Source organism: Anguilla rostrata, chromosome 3 (assembly GCF_018555375.3).
Source record: "Anguilla rostrata isolate EN2019 chromosome 3, ASM1855537v3, whole genome shotgun sequence".
Taxonomy (NCBI): domain Eukaryota; kingdom Metazoa; phylum Chordata; class Actinopteri; order Anguilliformes; family Anguillidae; genus Anguilla; species Anguilla rostrata.
The window spans coordinates 1,275,001-1,293,964 of record NC_057935.1 but is presented as its reverse complement, the minus strand read 5'-3'; the positions used below and the strand labels follow the sequence as shown (position 1 = coordinate 1,293,964).

General features: G+C 45.5%; 2 protein-coding genes and 1 long non-coding RNA gene across 13 annotated transcripts in view; 1 reads left to right on the top strand and 2 right to left on the bottom strand.

The window, feature by feature from the left end:
- The window catches only part of ebf1a (EBF transcription factor 1a), a 151,216-nt gene extending 136,066 nt beyond the window's left edge, over positions 1–15,150 (bottom strand). For 2 of the 9 annotated variants that reach the window (XR_010328770.1, XM_064325289.1), the window contains exons 1-4: positions 5,714–6,509; positions 4,393–4,549; positions 2,934–2,997; positions 1,227–1,282 (exon numbers count right to left, since the gene is read on the bottom strand). Coding sequence is in view for 8 of the 9 variants with exons in the window: in XM_064325289.1 (XP_064181359.1) it covers positions 1,227–1,282; positions 2,934–2,997; positions 4,393–4,549; positions 5,714–5,847 (411 nt within the window). In the remaining variant the exon portion in view is untranslated. Of the gene's footprint in view, positions 1–1,226; positions 1,283–2,933; positions 2,998–4,392; positions 4,550–5,713; positions 6,510–14,394 lie in introns of those variants that run through there. The other 7 variants (XM_064325293.1, XM_064325292.1, XM_064325290.1 and 4 more) reach the window with 7 other exon arrangements.
- LOC135249768 (uncharacterized) lies at positions 6,666–11,060 on the top strand. The gene is made up of 2 exons (XR_010328771.1): positions 6,666–6,840; positions 9,435–11,060. It is a non-coding gene; the product is annotated as an uncharacterized LOC135249768 (long non-coding RNA).
- Positions 15,151–15,263: 113 nt separating the features above from the next.
- Positions 15,264–18,964, bottom strand: part of LOC135249762 (RING finger protein 145-like) — a 17,762-nt gene continuing 14,061 nt past the window's right edge. For all 3 annotated transcript variants that reach the window (XM_064325287.1, XM_064325286.1, XM_064325288.1), the window contains exons 10-11: positions 17,634–17,990; positions 15,264–16,877 (exon numbers count right to left, since the gene is read on the bottom strand). In XM_064325287.1, the coding sequence (XP_064181357.1) occupies positions 16,299–16,877; positions 17,634–17,990 (936 nt within the window). In that variant the 3' untranslated portion in view covers positions 15,264–16,298. The remainder of the gene's footprint in view (positions 16,878–17,633; positions 17,991–18,964) is intronic.

Sequence of the window (18,964 nt, the reverse complement as noted above, 5' to 3'; positions counted from 1 at the left end):
GGGAGCGCTGAGCGCGGGGACCCAGCCGACAGACAGCGGGGAGCGCTGAGCGCGGGGAACCCCCCCTCCCGAACTCTGCTGCACTCCCCCCCCCCCCCAGGGCCTGCTGTACCCCACCAAGCCCCCCCACCCCCAGGCCCAGCGTGTCACTGTGACATCACACCACTCCAGTTAACTGCCCAGCATCCTCCCCTGAGCCCTCAAAATCCCCCCCCCCCCAGGGGCAGATCCCCCCCCCCCCGCCGCCCCAAAACCCCCCGGTGGCAGGGCAGCCACAGTCCCGCGTTCCGGCGCCACATTTCTGCGTCTAACTCTCATTGTCACCGTTTAATTTGCTTTGCGGAAAAGCGTGCAGGCGCAGACGAGGATCGGGGGGACACGCGGTACGTATGTGGAACGCACACGGTAAGTATGTGGAAAGCACACGGTAAGTGAATCAGGAAAGTGCTGGAAGCGGAGTCTGCCATGTGACCAGGGCTTCCCCGTGAGCCTCGGGCCGCTAAGCCACGCCCCTTCCACCGGCCACAGGAACAAGAAGCAAACAAAACAGAACAAAATAAGATTCGCGTTTTTTTTCTTTCTTTCCTCTTTTGTACACTGCGGTGTCTTCATATCCAATATGACTGACCCCCTGCTAAGTGCCAAAAGTCACAATACACCCCCCCCTGCGTAAACGGTTACCCCCCCCCCCCCCCCCGCCCCCTCGGTCACACACATCACAGGAAGCAGCTCAGCTTCAGTGAGGCCGCCTCCCCTTCGTCAGGCGTTCCTTCCCCCAGGGCAGCTCCCATTCTGAGGGGCGTGGCTAAATGAGACATTACCCACGTGCCCCAGGGGCACTGTCCACCCACACACCCTGTGCGCACACACACACACCCTGCGCACACGCACACACACCCTGCGCACACGCACACACACCCTGCGCACACGCACACACACCCTGTGCACACACACACACGGCACACACAACACACCCTGTGCACACGCACACACGCGCACACACTAACACATACTGTACACACATACACACGCACACACACCCTGCGCACATATGCACACGCACACACACGCACTCACACACTGCACACAATAGCATGCAACACACACACACTGAAAATGAACAGCACATAATGCCCAGCACTTTAAATTTCCTTCAAGTTCAGGGGTTTATTCCCTGTTGGGTCTGGGGGTTAACGGGGTGGGGGGGGGGGGGACATTTCCCTTACCTGCTTAGTCATGGAGTCAATCAGCCGCACATAAAAGTCCTGTTCTGTTCTGATGCCTGTCGGAGAGAGCACACACAACGCTGGAGTGATACAGCTGAAAGATTGCCATGGTACACACACACACACACACACACACTCCCTCACCAAGGAGACTCACCATCTCTTTCTCAGCTATACTGTCCTTACATATTCTCAGTCCCAGTCTGAACCGCGCGTTGACATTTTGAATTGTGTCCTTCTGCAGATTCTAATGATTGCTTCCATCTGCCGAATGATATCTTTATTGCGCATGCATTATTCATCGATTTCCCTTTTCGCACGTGCAGCGATGTTTTCCTCTTTTCTCTTCCGCCCGAACTTGCCTCCACTTATTCTAATTAACCGAGACATGGCATGTAACGTTTGTCATTCTCCCCACCAATTGTTCATAAAACGCCGATTACGGGCCTACATTGCAGTACACAATGAGCGTGCCCGTGAGGGGCCTGCCATATCAAATAATAATTCATACACAGCCGTTTTATCCGATATGATAACAAGCTCCATTCATTAAATTACAGGACGTAAATGTTGTGACACGAATCGTCACTATCATTTCGGTTGTCACGAGGACATTAGGTATTAAGAGTTTTGTTAACATATTTATATTTAATACGCTTGTTCTACAAAAACCTTTACAACAAACGTGTCCTCCGTACTCTTTAAAATAGGCTGCATCCCAACAAATGCAATTCACACACACACACGAATTATTTAACTAGAAAATCGCAAATTAGTCTCCAATATTAACTTAAGGCGATTACAATACACAAATGTCAAATATAGAGTTCGCGTTCACTCTGTCACTGGCGCTCTCCGTCCTCATTATCAGCAGTAATCACAATGTTAGAAGCGGGGATGATTTACTCTCCCAAGTGCTGGCAAGCAGCAATAAACTCATACGATAAATTATTCAGGAAGTCGCGCGAGCAAGCTACTATCCGCGGCTCCAAAATCAGGGGCACGCGGAGAACGCGCGCCAGCACATTATTCAAATAGAGTAAGTAACGAGTAGAAAGATGCCGGCTACAAACATAAATAGTGAAAAACGCGAGGTTTAACAAAAAAAAATGCAGGCGCCGCTGGTGCATAAAAAAGGCAGTGGCATTTTTAAAAGCAGCTGCTCCGCGCAAACAGCGATTGTTGAGCATGACTTTAACTGCGCTGAGATTTGATGGGCCCACCGTCAACTAAAAAGCGGCTGAATTACACCCATCATCATCCAAACTGTACATCATTTTGGACTGTAAGGAGAAATCGATATGATGTATACATAAAATAATAATAATAATAATAATAAACCTGTACAAACCAAACGTAAAGACAGGCTATTCTTTGATCATGCACAGTTAATGATGCACAGTCTCCATTAACAATTATTATTTAACATTCAGTGACAGGCTACCATCATAGCTCATTATGAATGTTAGTGTTTGCGCAACCGTAATATCATTAACAAACAGCTACTATCATCATACATTTACAACAATCGCTGGCTATAACGAGCAGGCCAAGTTCTGAGAAATGTGATAATGGTGGGAACAGCTCGCGCGTGGTCTCGCGGAACTTTGTTTCCGTAACTTTCATGCAAATGACATTTGCCGCTGCGACTTTCGCGTGGAAACGAAACTCCGCCGGTTTATGAACAGATGCCCGCGCGACACTCACCGTTGCTGTAGAGAAGCTGTAGTCTGTAGTGTATTCCATTGTTCGTTTTCTCGCCATTTGATTCCTGCAAACCGCAAATGAAAGTTATAATTGGAAATATTATGATTAAAACACTTCCCGAGCATTTAAATGGGTCCATACTGACATCCAGCAAAGATAATTCCACCCGAACAATGCAAGATTGTTGACAGAGGTAAACCATCTACATACAAAAGTTTCAGCTGAAGTAAAACATGCAAATGTATTCATTTATTTAGTAGGCCTACAGCGTTTTTATACGCCGAAAAAACAGCACTTGGTAAAAGCGTATGCTTTTTTAATGTATAACAAAAATAACGGGTATAAATGAACATGCTTCCCAATTAACTTCTGGATATTATTTATTTTAGAATATATCCATCTTAAACTGCAAAACTAAATAACAACGGACGTGCATAAAATTATTTAGCACGTGATTAAGTTACCTTGTGAGTGTCACATGGAGAGGGCTAAGTGCACGTGCGTATTTCTGAACTAATACTTCTGGCAAAATGCGCGTGATATTGACTGTGAGTCTTCTAGCAAAATGTTAAAAAGTCTGAGATGTTTGTCTAAAAACATGAAAGTGCCCTGCTATGTCAAAGTAAACGTCAATCTGAAAATAAACAAAGGTATGAAATATTAGACACGTTAACAGCGCAATCAAACGCAAATTTCAAAGCGCGGCAGATAACATGAGCAGCGATCAGAAGCTGACGTCAATGATTAATCTTTGAAAATAATAAACACTATTTTTGTACTTCCTTCAAGCAAAGTCGCACGAAGGAAGTGAACCATGGTGTTCCCTTCATATTCAGATATTCAAATAATTTTTGACGTTTCTCTTTTCATGAGCGCACAGGCCTGTGTTCAAACGGTATGAAAATATGAAGCATGTTTTACAGCAGCAGAAACTGCTTTTAAGAAAATTATAGCGGCTTATAATAAATAATATATGCGCATCAAATAAAAAAGCTTTTCGCGTAACTCCCGAATGCATAAATGTAGTCCACACTAAAATAAAATAATGCATCTAATGTTCTCGCAAAATGATGTATCCAACATCCAACCTTTTTACAAAAATATGATGCATAAAAAAAAATTAAGCGCTGTTCGGGCTATCGTTGAAAACGTGTAGCCTACCAGTTAAAGTTGTTTACAAACCATAAATGTTCTCCGATTAAAAATAATTACCATCTAACCACAAGGAAGCGAGTCGTTTAGACTACCTTCTAAACGCATCTAAAACATGAATTCTCCATGGAGTTGGAGCAGCATAAAATTTTGAAATGAAAACGTAAACCCTCGTTTTATATTATACTTATAAAAAACGCGGTGTCGCCCCTAATCCAGGACTGTGACTTAATAGAGCAGTGAACTTTGATCTCGCTGAAATCATTTGGCTATTAATCAAATATTACTCAAGACTGCAGTAACTTACCTTTTCCTTTTCGACAAAGCCGACAAAAGACGTCCTTTCAATTTCCACCGGCTGACCTTGTCTGTCGTACAGAGCCAAAACGAAGTGGAAGAAGTTGGATTTCCGAAGATTTGACGGCGGTTGCTTCTCGAAGTGCGCGCGGGCAAGACCCACTCCGCTGCAGACAGAGGCACGAGGCGTTAGGTGCGATTAACAGCTAAAACATCTTATTCTCTTTAAAATATGATGCTGTGAGTTCCATGTTTTATTCCGTCAAATAGGTTTCAGATATCCTTGGATGTTCTGACTACTAGATGATACGAATTGATAGATTGATAGATTTCAGTCTCGGCATGACTAATATTTAACTTTCCTTTACGTCTCAGTTTGTATGACGTTAATGTATTGGGAGGGTAACAATTTAAAACACCGTCATTAGCCTACTTCAATCTATAATCTAGCATTTCTAATTTATATTTATGTATTTGATACTCGGGCCATTAAACTGCCTAGTTTATAAAGTGAACGGTCAAAACACCAAGTCGTTTATTTTGTAAAATTCTAATAGGCCTTCACGCTGCATGTCCACATGGAATTTCCACTGTAGAATTTAAACCTGGAGAAAACACGCTACTCGGGTGTAATGCTAAGAGTAGTGTATTAATTATCCTGAATAATGCCTTCGCCACGTGGGTTTGTGTGTGACGGACCTCTACGGAGAGTGATGAAAAAATGTTGACAATGGAAACACATTTCAAAGAATTTAAAACACTCTTATACACGCCTTCCATAGCTTACCCAACTGTTAGGGGAGAGAACCCCTACCACACCACTGACCAAGTGTACACATTGGTCTGTTGGTTTTCATTTGTACATTTTTTTTAAGTTAGTGAAAATAATTCATAATTAGCCATTAATTTTAATGCCACAAGCCATTCTAGAATGTAAGAATTGATTACTATTGTTGTTATTATTAATATTATTATTGTTATTATCATTGTTGTGGTTGTTTTTGTTGTTATGAGTATCTTTGAGAATTTAAATTAGTTGTTTCTTTAGCTATTTATATCAGTCTTTAAGTATTGGGCAGCAATAGATATGCACATCCGTGAACCGTGTTTATCACCACCAACTTTAATGGAACGTCTGGAACAAGACCTGAGAGAGAACAAAACGGCTCAAAATTACTAAATTGACTGGTCTATTGTCCAATGAGCACAGTCTTAAATAACGGCGGTACCAAAAGCGAGCCGCAAACCGCCTCCGCTCCGTGTCTCGCTCGCGCGGAGCGGACGCTGCTCCGTGTCTCGCTCGCGCAGAGTACACGCTGCTCCGCGCTTACCTCTGAGCGGCCGTGTTCGCATCCAGCACCCCGGCTCCCTGCATCCACGTTCGCACCGCGTTCATCCCGGATCCGAGGGGCTCCTCTTTCATACCGCTCCCACTCCTTTGAATACTCTCCTGAATCCCAAACATGAAAACAGCCTTTTTTGTCTCTCGCGCAGCGTTTTCTTAATTTTTTTAAAAATTTTAATTTAAATGCTATTCCCCGCCCCGCGTCTTCTGTTCGCCGGCAAATGCTTCGCAGCGCGTGGATGAGATCGGTATCTTGTGTGCAGGTGTCTTTTCTTTTTCCACCGATTTTTCTTTCATAAACACTGATACAAAACGGGAAAAGTACGAGAAGAAGCGCGAGCTGTCAAAATCCAGGTTTCGGCGCAGATTTCAGGAGCGCCGCAAATAGAAACAACAACAAAAACAAAATAAATAAAAATAAAGTAATGTTGAGACGCGAGACGAAGAGACGCTCACTTGAGGGTTACCCCTGTCCCCTCTGTATTAAGAAATCGGCTTAGCATAAAACAGCTCTGATGTCAGTTTAAGTAACAATAGGATCAACTACGGCTTTCAGCCTGGGCGAGATCAAATGTCATCATCCAATGACAAGTTTTTTTCTTCCTTCTTTCCAGCAAAGAGCTTTCTCGGATAAAAAATCAAATGAATGAAAAATAGGAAACGAAGAAGAAGAGGTGGACCCTTGTGGATGCAGATCCCGCGTTACTCCCCTTGTTAAAATGGGAGTGATTTGTGTCCCTTCCCTAAGGAATCCGATTTGGCTATCTCTGGGAACTAAACACGAGCACACTAACCCCAAAGGGGAGAGGGAGTGACTGTGCGCGAGCAGGCCGCCCCCGAAACAGAGGCAAGCCCCGAACACCGATTCGCGATTAACCAATCAGCGCTCAAAAAGCTCGATTACATATGTAAGTCCACCCCTCCCTTAACAAACAGCAGCATTTCCAAGTCAACGAACGCCAAAAATGAAGTTTCTTTACGCCAGATGTCACAGAGATAACTGTGCACGGAGCACCTCGGAATCGCGCCGAGTTCAGACGACTACACTTCGTGATTAGTTACTAATTTGTCCAGACACATTGCGTTTGCAACAACACCGCTATCCCGTCAAAGGTAAATTCTTCCTTCTAATACGGTAGCATCAGCAGCGACAGCACCGTATCTTGGGCAGCCCAACAGAACGCAGTCGTCATTCGACCCTCTTCTGCGGCTTCTAACCTTTTGGACTTTGTTTTTCGTCCGCCTGATGATTCGGTAGCATCTGTTAGGGCTCTCAAAGTGATGTCCGGATGAACTGAAATGCGTAGCGACTGTAAATAACGCGAGCGTCTTGTCAGCGCCTCTTCCGTAGACTACGTTTGATAACCCGTTTCCTTTATAGTTTATTTATTTGGGCTTCGATTGCGCGCTCTAAAATGGCAGTCACACTAAAAACCGACATTCTCGCGCATCTATAAGACAAGTTATTTGCTAAGGACAGTAGATTAATTTAATTGGTGATGGCTAGATTGTCATTTGGATAATAAAAACTTGCAACTCCATTTTAAGGTAAATTAATTCTCACAACTGAAATATGTGACATTTTAAAGATATTATAAATGGCGGAGCCAGCACTTAAAAAACAACAAAAAAAAAACAAAAAACAATGTGCCTATAATTTAACTATCATCTAGGTTATAATCTTAGGCTATTAACCTTCCATGCTGTAGCATACAGCCTTGTTTTATCTTCGAATAAAAATGCATCCCAACCTTTGCCATTATACTCAATTAAATCATTTAGACATAAACCCTATTTCCTAATTCGGCGACATTTTACGAATCGGCTTGGAACGCGGTTTCATAGGCTTCCGATCTGTAATCTAGTGTTTGCATCGTATGGAAGAAAATTTACTGTGTGTGCTATAGAGACTGATTCTAAAAGCTTGGTGCGCGTTTTCTGCGGTTCCCCTTTGACATTAACTTCTCGCGCACATAGGCAAATGCAATCAATCACAAAATATGTCAAAGTTGCACTTTCTCCTCCTGCTCCGAGGAACGGACCCAGTCTCGTGTATATCTCCGTCCTCGGGCTCGAGATATGATTTTTTTTCCCCCCGCGCGCGTGGAAGTAATTGTGTAAGACTCTAACGCCGCCAGTTGCGTTACTCAACAATTTTGGAGCGCCTGGAGCCTGCCTGTTATTTTATTTCTGTTGCTCATAAAGTGATTTCTTCAAGCGAAACTGATGAAGAGCCAGGGACATTTCAGCAGTGCAAAGTTAGGCTTCTTTCCCGACCCTTTAGTCCGATTTTGAGAACATATGAACGAGGCAAAAACGGTATAAAAAATGTGGTTGGTGAAATGCGTATTTTTCCAGTACTATTGTGACGATTAAAAACAGTTCTTCTGAGAGTTCATAAATAAGCTCCTCTTTCATATGATATCGGATCGCTTTTTACGGATTTCTGGTACAAGATCCCATATTCTCGCCGCTTCAGTTAATTTGCCAATTTTTTATTCATAATGTTTCATTCCATTTTAATTTATAGAACGCCGGTTATAAAATATTTAATATGTAATTGTATCAAATTAATTTTAAAATAAAAACTGTATGTAGCAACAATTAGGTAAAATAATATTAAATAACATTTAAATTCCTCCACTTATCATTTAGATTTTTATTATTTTGATTTTCCGTTTTCTTTAATAAAACTATATCAGCTAATTAACAAATATATCTTTTATACCGTTTTTAAAAAAATAAAAAATAATCACTACATATATTAGAGATGAATGTGATTGTGCTACTTCAGTATTATTGCAGGCCTATTCACACAAACCAGTTTCAAGCAAACTTTCCTAATGCGGGAATTTCCTCATTAATATCATAATTAGTGCTACTATATGACAACTGTGGCGATAATCATTTGTTTCTGAAAACAGTAAAATACTTATTTTCCCTCAGATATTTAAGTAAAGGGGTTTATGAAGATAGGCGTTTTTAGTCCCTTGACACTTCATTTGCGAACAGTGGCGATGCTCCGTTATAATCCGTCAATTCGTAATAAACGACATTTGCAATTTGAAAAATCACTTCTACTGGTGGGATAACATCGCCGTTTACGTGACCTCTGATCCTGCAACATTTAGTCTTCCTGATCGTGGTTGCGTAAAATTGTAAAATCAATGCTATTTCGGGAGAAAAAAAAATACATCAAATTACTAGGCCTACGTCTGCACCTTTGATGAAGAGCAGAACGCGCGTCCGGCTCGCGCACATTAAGTGCATTCGCATTATACAGCACGCGGAGGGGAAGAACGTGAGCGAAATACACAGGAGACTATGAAGATGCGTAAAGCTTGAGTAAGAAGCCGTAAACTTAATAATGAAATTCTATTTCAAGACACAGCAGAGAAAAATACTGCATAGATTAAAAGTTTATTTTACACACACACACACACATTTGTGAAATAATACACATATGGAAAAAGACAAATATAGAGATAATTGCTTGCTTGCACTGATAGACAGCTATGTGGATACTACATACTTATATTGAGACAGAATGGTGGACAAGGGGGAAACTGACAGACAGGTATTCAGATAGATGGACAACAATTGGCTGCTCGTGCGCGCACACGCGCGCACACACAGAGCGAGAACACAGCACACCTCCCAAACCGTCCTTCAGCACGACCGTTTTATTTTGCCCTTCTCGTCCACAGTGAGCTGGCAGGCCTGACGGACAGACGGACAGACGGACAGCGGTCTGTCCGAGCCCCCGGGGCCTGCGGTATTTATATCCGTGAGCCAAGACCAGGCCCCGGCAGAGACACGGCAACTATAAAAGGAATCTCAGAATTCAATAACAAAGATATTTACAGACGGCTCTGCCCGTATGATTTAACGCTGTAAGCACGTTGTGCCGAACACGGGTCAGTCTTCCCGGGTCGCGGCTACAACGCGCCCCTCGGCCCGGACGAAGCGCCCCTCGGCCCGGACGAAGTGCCCCTCGGCCCGGACGGAGCGCCCCTCGGCCCGGACGGAGCGCCTCTCAGCCCGGACGAAGCCCCCCTCGGCCCGGACGAAGCCCCCCCCCGCGGCGTCCCCGCCCGTTTGGTCCCGCTCTGGTCTCCGCGGCGCTCGTCTCGCACGTTAGCGCTCGCCGCGTTACTGCTACCCGCACGCCGCGCACACACCCCGGTCTCTCCCTCACACACAGCGCCCCGCACCCAGCCAACAGGCTCCTCCTCCTGGGCACTGTGAATCCGTGCGGCTGTGGGGAGTGTGAGCCGCACGCTCAGGCCTACACGCACCCCAGTGCGGCTGAGAGAACCGCCAAAATGTGCACCGACAACACGCGCGTGTCCCGCTCGCGGCTGACATCCTGCACTACAGGCCGCAGGAGGAAGAACCTGGAAACCAGGCGGACATTTTATATACATTTATACACCCCCCCGTGTGATCATCACCTGCAACACACGGCCAGTCTGTTACACGCGTGTGTCCCCCCACCGTGTGATCATCACCTGCAACACACGGGCAGTCTGTTACACGCGTGTGTCCCCCCACCGTGTGATCATCACCTGCAGCACACGGCCAGTCTGTAACACGCGTGTGTCCCCCCCCCCCGTGTGATCATCACCTGCAACACACGGCCAGTCTGTTACACGCGTGTGAAGGCGCTCGCAATAAACTCACAGCCCCCAAAGTTTAGTCAGCAATTGTCTCTCTTTATTAAGTCTGGTGTTCTGTGCTCGGGGTTATTCTGGAAAGACGGAGTACCAGGGAGCGGGGGAGTCTGAACGGAGAGGGGGAGAGAGAGAGAGAGAGGGAGAGAGAGAGAGAGAGAGAGCGAGAGAGAGACCTGGTGAACGCGTGTATCCATTATTCCTCATGAAGCTGTCCCGTGTCAGACAGGTGGAGACACCAGGCCTTCTGAGGGTTCATTAGGAGTGTGCCGAGGTTCGTTTGATAAATTTCCGTGTCTCACCAAGTGTCTCTCCAGAGCAATTTTAACTCCGCTCTCCCCCCCAAAATAAAGGTGGACCGACTCCCCATCCGTGGCTGCCCAGGGATGTCCCACTGAAGACGGGTGAGACACACACGCACGCTAAAATTATTATTCATAACGAGGTGCCTTTACTTCCTGTGGTTTTTTAAATTTATTTTATGCTCCCTTTATTTTAATGTTTTAATGTTAAATGAGTTCTGTAAGAACTGTACAGTGAACAAAGAAATGTATTTTCAGAAAATTGTATTTTCTGTATAACAATGTCATATGCAATATTCCTGTTTTGCATGTCAAATATCACAGTGTGAAACTTAAAATAAACAAACTCAGGAAAATATTTTTATTATATTTTCAGAAAGCAATCTATTGCATAAAAGGCTTACTGCATGAATACACTAATCCAATTTCTTAAGAGGTCTTTAAATGGCCCTGTTTGGAATTAAGCATATTGTCTTTTATCTGACTATATTTGAAAATTAGAATTCATTGAACAAACAGATGTTCATGTAAATCACGAAGTTATGTTGATGCTTTAGTAATAACCGTAATTAATTGGAGAATCATAAAAAGGATGTCTGTTATACAATGAGGCACATGTCACAAATACGATATAGGCTGGATTTTAATTCGTAAACCTTATGTCGACCGAGCTGTTTTGTAAATGAATAACGTTAAAACGCTCCGTTGGTTAAGTCCCATATTTCATTTTAACCGATATTTCGTCATAAATGTATTTGTATTCCAGTAACCGGTGCGTGAGATAACCATAACCTTAGATGCGGCCCATATTTAAAGCAGACCCAATTTACTTCACTTTTAATTTGGATTTACTGCGGTTTCTACATAATTACAATATATGTTTAAACACATAAACATGTGAGCTCATACCATACTGTTGTTTTCGTCGTTAATGCGGCGGTTCCTCGGTTATTTGAAGTTGTAAAGTTTGCTTTCGAAATTACACGTCTTCTCAATGTTCTGTTCATGGTGATGACTACCCATCGACGTTTTGGTAAATCACACTCAGGCATCTCAACATTAGGGTGATTTTAACCGTAAACGCACAAATAAAATCAAGTAGACCTACAATACAATTGCTCCCTCTTGTGGCCGCCAATAGTAACCTGCGTTTCAGTCGAAATTGAGCGCTTGGTTTCTGCTGGCACAAACCTACCATTCCATTAACAACACGAAACGTTTCTAAAGCAAAAATAACATTAAACGGTTCGATTAAAAATGCTCATCCCATCCTGACACATATGTGCATGGATAAACAAGATACGTTTACACTAGAAACTCACTCGGGGGATTAACAAACTATTTCGATTGCATCGGCAATCCATTTGGCATGTTTTAAACCAAAATTGAATTGCTTAATTAGGAACAGAACTGTAACCCAAGCCCGCTCGCACCTACTGGCTCTATACAACCCGACAGCATACGATCACGGGCCTCCGCCCTTATTTATTATTTATTTAATCAATTTTATTTCAGTCCTTCACGTGGGATACAATTCGTTGCGTCTAAAGACTAAAAATTCCCACTTTTCCTGAAACAAGCAAGCTAGAACTAGCAAAGATGCAACAAAACAAGCCTGATCAATGCTGAGTATTGAACACAAAAGCTCGACAGCCCTACCATTCCATTGTGTAACTCCTACCATAATTATTGTTGGATTCTGATAACTTGTGCTTTGTTTAGTGGTTGACAACTTGTCTGTTGTTCAATATTAAAGTGGGTGCGACTAATTTGCGCACCCCAACATATCCGCAGAAAAAAACTGAGGTCTATCCACAAAAAATACAGTTACCCTAGCACTCTCAAAAGCCAAAGCATTGCTCATCTCGGAGAAACTTAAAGCTGCTGAGCAAAAACTGATGGCAAGGGCACGGGATCCTGCGACCAGCCGTCTATTATCGAGGTCGATTTAAATACCGTCATAAACTAACGAATAAAAGCGTCCGTTAAGGGTTGCCTTATTGGAACGCGCGTTTAATTTGAACAGAGTACACGCAATTGTGTTTATGCCATTGTGTCCTACCTCGCGCTGTTTGTCCGTGCGGCTCGGCACGCGCGCGTAAACCATGGGAAAGGTTCATCTCACTGTCTGCGCATCTATCTTTATAGTTCCAACTAACTCCGTGGAGTAATAGCGCCATCTAGCGTGTGAAGTGACTGAAAGCAAAGGGCTGTAAAATTTGGTTGTTTTTCTTCGCATCCAAAATTTAGTGAGCGACGTAGCAACATGACATTGGACTGGAATACAACAATTTATGTAACATGAGGTCTGAAAATATTTGTAACTTGAAAGTTCAGGAAGACACAGAGCGCATGGGAACGTGACAATTCATGAGCCAGTTCTGGGGATGGGGGGGTGAAATACAAAAGAAGCTAAAGGAATAACTGATCCCATGATTCAAACCATTTGTTTCTCTCTCCCCCTGTCTCTCTTTCCTTCCACCCCCTCTCGATCTCTGGTTTAATTGCTCGTTTAAAGAGGTCTGTGTCAGGGCCACCACTGAAGGACAGGATTAGGGGTGAGGGGTCCTTTCCTTCCCTCTCTCTTCCCGCTCCGAGCCCTAAAGAGAGATCCGGCACCTCACAGGAAGCTCTCCGCCTCTTTCCACCAAACGCACCCCACCCCCCCAACCCGTGCCCTATCCCCCCCCACCCCCCCATCCGTGAGGTCACGGTGCAGAACCTGGGTGTGGCAGGGAGAGCGCGCACCCTCACAGGAAAGGGTTTCCCTGGTGACGCACACACCGAGGTCGTCTGAACAGTTGCACACACCACTGTGACATATGGGCACCTCCAGCCTACACCATTCGCACAACACACATGCACACACACACACACACACACACACACACACACACACACACACAATCACACGCATGCATGCACGCGCACACACACTCACACGCACAAACTGAACGGAATCCCATATGAACAGTATGCAGAAATAAACCTTACGTATACTATTTTATACTTCAGAATATTTTAAAGTATTATTAAAAGTTTACTGCAAGAATGCAGAGTATCGTATTTTTCCACATGGGACCGATTTCCAATAGAAACGAGTGTGTGGAGTGAAGAGAGTTTTGGAGCTTTTAAGGTCACGCCTCTGTAACGATCAGCAACACACAAGAGCGCGGCGCGTCTTACGGAGTGTGCTCTCTGGAGCCAGCGTCCCCGTTAGCATGAGAACATCAGCCTGTTAGCATAAGCCTGTGGCCTAACGCATTGTTTCATTAACGTATGTATTACTACATCACCAGGCACACAATCAGCTAGCACACTGTTAGCACAGTTAGCAAACAGACAGTTAGCACACAGCACAGTTTGCATAGTTAGCAAACAGACAGTTAGCACACAGCACAGTTTGCATAGTTAGCAAACAGACAGTTAGCACACAGCACAGTTTGCATAGTTAGCAAACAGACAGTTAGCACAGAGCACAGTTTGCATAGTTAGCGAACAGACAGTTAGCACACAGCACAGTTAGCATAGTTAGCAAAGACAGTTAGCGCACTGCTACCTGAGGGATTGTTACGTCCCAGAATCACGTCTAGTTGGTCTGTGAGTAAAAGCTTGAGCCCACTAAAGTGTTCATATTTAATCTCTTTATACAACTGTAAATGCATATTACTGATGACGTATGGTTGACGTACCGGCGTCCGATACCTGTATGAGTCCTTATCGAGTCTCGTCCTCTCAACACCAGGGCTCCAGGAGCAGGGGTGCCACAGGGGTTAAGACTGGGGCCCAGAATACGGAACTTTTCCTTTTCCAGTGAATAATCTGAGATTACACGCTGTCATAATGCGCCACGCCGCGATGCGGACACAGCGGCCAGCGGCGTCCCCTTCAGCGGGAGAATCTCTCCTGATCTGTAATTAACAAGCGATCGACTTCAGCGCGAGCTGAGAACTGCGTTTGGAACGGAGTTTACTCAGACTGCAGCCCAAATTTACCCCTCTCAGGAAAATAACACAAACAGAGAATACAGAGCATTAACCCCTTACCTCATTTCAGGAGGGCTGCGGCCTTTGTTCACAAATGCGGTGCCCTGGGGGGGTCACTGGATCTTCTGCCACCACCAGCATTTTTTTTTGAAGGGGGGGGGGGGGGTGACTTTTCAGTATCCAGCGTTGTTGATTTTATTGTTTTTATGCATCTTGAGTTGGTATTTTCAAGTTATCATTTTTCCTCCAGCACTTTTCTGAACCTTTCCGAGTGTACAGTATTCCTCATCTACAAGCTGGTATTTTCAAACACCAACTACACCCACAGTACACCGAAACACCAACTACTCCCACACTACACCCAAACAACACCAACTACACCCAAACACCAACTATACCCACTGCACCCAAACACCACCTACTACACCCACATTACACCCAAACAACACCAACTACACCCAAACACCACCTACACCCACACGACACCCAAACACCACCAACTACACCCAAACACCAACTACACCCACACTACACCCAAACACCACCTACACCCACACTATAAAGAACACAATTAATCACATTTCATATACATTTTAATTTATATTGACATTCAGTTCTGTAAAATAAAAACAAGAGCTCAAGCGAACCTGATCACAGAATGTCGCATTCGCTTGACCTCAATTATGGCCAAATAATTTAAAAAATCATTCAAGAGTAAATTTCAAATGATAAAAGATGATAAATGATTGATAAAAATCTATTTATCATTACTGATGTAAAATTTCTCTCAAGCAGGAACATGTGCAAAAGCTATCATTTCACTACAAAAATAATAAAAATGGCATTTAGTGAGTTTAATTCATACATTTTTAAATGTATTCATTCTCAAAAATTCACTAAATGTCAAAAAACACTGTTGAAGTCGGTTCAATACTACATGCACCAATTCTCAATCCATGGTCAGAAGCGATTCCCACTTTTACCTCTAGAGGGCACCAAAGTGTTCACCCACGCCTCTGCCACTTCACATATGCTGGTGCGTCATTAATACTGTATAGCATATCAAAAATCCCTCGTGTATGTGTGTGTGTGTGTGTCTGACTATATATAATTTGCTTCCTGAATGCACACAAAAATATTTGGTAACTGACAAGACAACTTTGGAGCATTGCTATACATTAGATTAGTAGAAATGCAAAAAGCATTTCTACACAGAGAGGAAGAAAGATGTCTAACTGCTAATATCACAAGACACAGCGTGCTAGCAGAAGCGTGCTTGAAGCTTCGAGAACATCAAGTGCCGGGGTCAGTTTCTTATTAACACCGCTGAGACAACCGTCCTATAACAGTCATGTCACAGGTAATTAAACTGAGCTAATGTAGCGCCTGGGGGGGGGGGGGCAGAGTGCAGGCAGGGCGTGGAAGGGGTGTAAGGATCAGGGAGGTGGGGGGTAAGGATGGGGTTTGGGGAGGGGATGTTAAGATGGGGGGATAGATGGGGGTGTAAGGATTGGGCAGGTGTGAGGATGGAGGGGAGGTGGGGGTGTAAGAATAGGGAACAGATGTGATCCAGTTTGGAAATCACTGCTTCAGAGCAGCAATCAGAGTCTTTATGGTGGAACAACAGTGGTCCCGTAATCTTCCACCCCAGGGAGTTCTGATTGGCTGGGTGACCCTGTGGGCGGGGCTTGGCAGGGTGCTGACACACCCTCAGAGTTAGGGGGCGGGGCGGGGCAAGGGGCGGGGGAGGGGCCAGGCCCTGCTGGGTGAGGAGCACATGGAGCCGATCCACTCGAGGTGCCCCCCAGCGGTTCCGACAGAGGGGGGGCTCGCCCGTCCCACACACCGCCGCACTCAGACCGCACCCCGTCCCATCTGGGGTCGAGGGCTGGGGCCAGGGGAACGGACGACCCCTCCCCCTGGGGTCCCAGTTCAGCCCCGTTGTCAGGGTTACCACCCAGAGCCCCAGGCACGCCAGGGTCGGCGGGCTCCGCCCCCGCCGCATTCTCATTGGCTGGCAGAGGAACGTCCTGGAGGGGGGCGGGAGGGGCGGGAGTGGCGGCAGCCTGTGATTGGCTCCTCAGCTGGCTGTGACACAGCGGACAGGTCTCCTGCACGTACAGCCACTTCTTCAGACAGCCAGCGTGGAAGAAATGAACGCAAGGGGTGATCACTGCGCACACCATGTCCTGCAGGGGGCGATAGAGAGAACATGCAAATGCCTCTCCAATCTGTGTCACTTCATTACACAACCCTGAACGTGTGTCCATAATGAAGGAGTTCAGTCATATCTCAGTTATAAGAAAATGACAAAAATATTTTCCCATGATGGCCATTTTTACTGGATGTTACACCCATGCTGTGACACACTAGCAAAGAGAAAAATACAGCATCTTAGTATCTTATATCACGGGGATGAACATTAATTAAAACCACTAGAGGGCTCTAAAGCACAAAATACCAAATCCACAAATTTACTGTAGCCAGGAAATTTCTTAATTCTAGGGAAACGCAACTTGAAAAGAAAAATACAGCTGCAGCATTTTGGCAATACACACACACACTCACACTCTCTCTCTCACACACAAACACACACTGTCACATGCACATACACACTCTCACACGCGTGCACACACACACACACACACTCTCACCACTCTCTCTCACACACACACACACACGCACACACACACTCACAGACACTCTCTCTCTCACTCACTCACTCACTCTCACACACACACTCACACACTCACACACTCACACACTCACACACACACGCCATGCCACACACACACGCACACACACTCACACACACGCACACACACTCACACACACACTCACACACACTCACACACACTCACACACACTCTCACACACACACACTCACACTCACACACACACATGCACTCACACACACACACACACACACTCACACACACACTTACCTGGAAGCAGATGGAGCAGATGTCGTTGTGGCGCTGCAGCTGCAGGCTGGTGGCGGTGGGCATGCTCTGGATCTTGCTGACGGCGTCGCGGCGCAGCAGGAAGCTCTGCCAGCCCAGCTGGGCGCGCAGCCACACGTTGTAGTACGAGTGGATGAAGATGATGGTGGAGCCCATGACCGTCCACTCGCCGAAGAGCGTCTCGGACACGCCGTACGCCACCACGCACAGCGCCACCAGGAACTCCAGCAGCCGGTACGTCCCGTTCACGTAGTAGATGACATCATCCATGTTCTCCACCGGACGCTTCCGCCACTCCTCCACCATGAAGAGCACGTAGATCAGCAGCGTGCCCAGGACCTGCCGGGAGGGAAGCGCGCGGTCACCGCCGTTACCACCGGCAACACCGTAACCACTACTGTTACCACCGGCAACACCGTAACCACTACTGTTACCACCGGCAACGTCTAGATCACTACTGTTACCACCGGCAAGGTCTAGATCACTACTGTTACCACCGGCAACGTCTAGATCACTACTGTTACCACCGGCAAGGTCTAGATCACTACTGTTACCACCGACAACGTCTAAACCACTACTGTTACCACCGGCAACACTGTAACCACTACTGTTACCATCGGCAACGTCTAGATCACTACTGTTACCATCGGCAACACTGTAACCACTACTGTTACCACCGGCAACGTCTAGATCACTACTGTTACCACCGGCAACGTCAAGATCACTACTGTTACCACCGGCAACGTCTAAACCACTACTGTTACCACTGGCAACACCGTAACCACTACTGTTACCACCAGTAACATCTAGATGACTACTGTTACCACCGGCAACGTCTAGATCACTACTGTTACCACCGGCAAGGTCTAGATCACTACTGTTACCACGACAATGTCTAAACCACTACTGTTACCACCGGCAACACTGTAACCACTACTGTTACCACCGGCAACGTCTAGATCACTACTGTTACCACGACAACGTCTAAACCACTACTGTTACCACCGGCAAAGTCTAAACCACTACTGTTACCACTGGCAACACCGTAACCACTACTGTTACCACCAGTAACATCTAGATCACTACTGTTACCACCGGCAACGTCTAGATCACTACTGTTACCACCGGCAACGTCTAGATCACTACTGTTACCACCGGCAACGTCTAGATCACTACTGTTACCACCGGCAACGTCTAGATCACTACTGTTACCACTGGCTACATCCAAACTACTACTGTTACCACCGGCAACATCTAAACCACTACTGTTACCGCCGGCAACATCTAAACCACTACTGTTACCGCCGGCAACG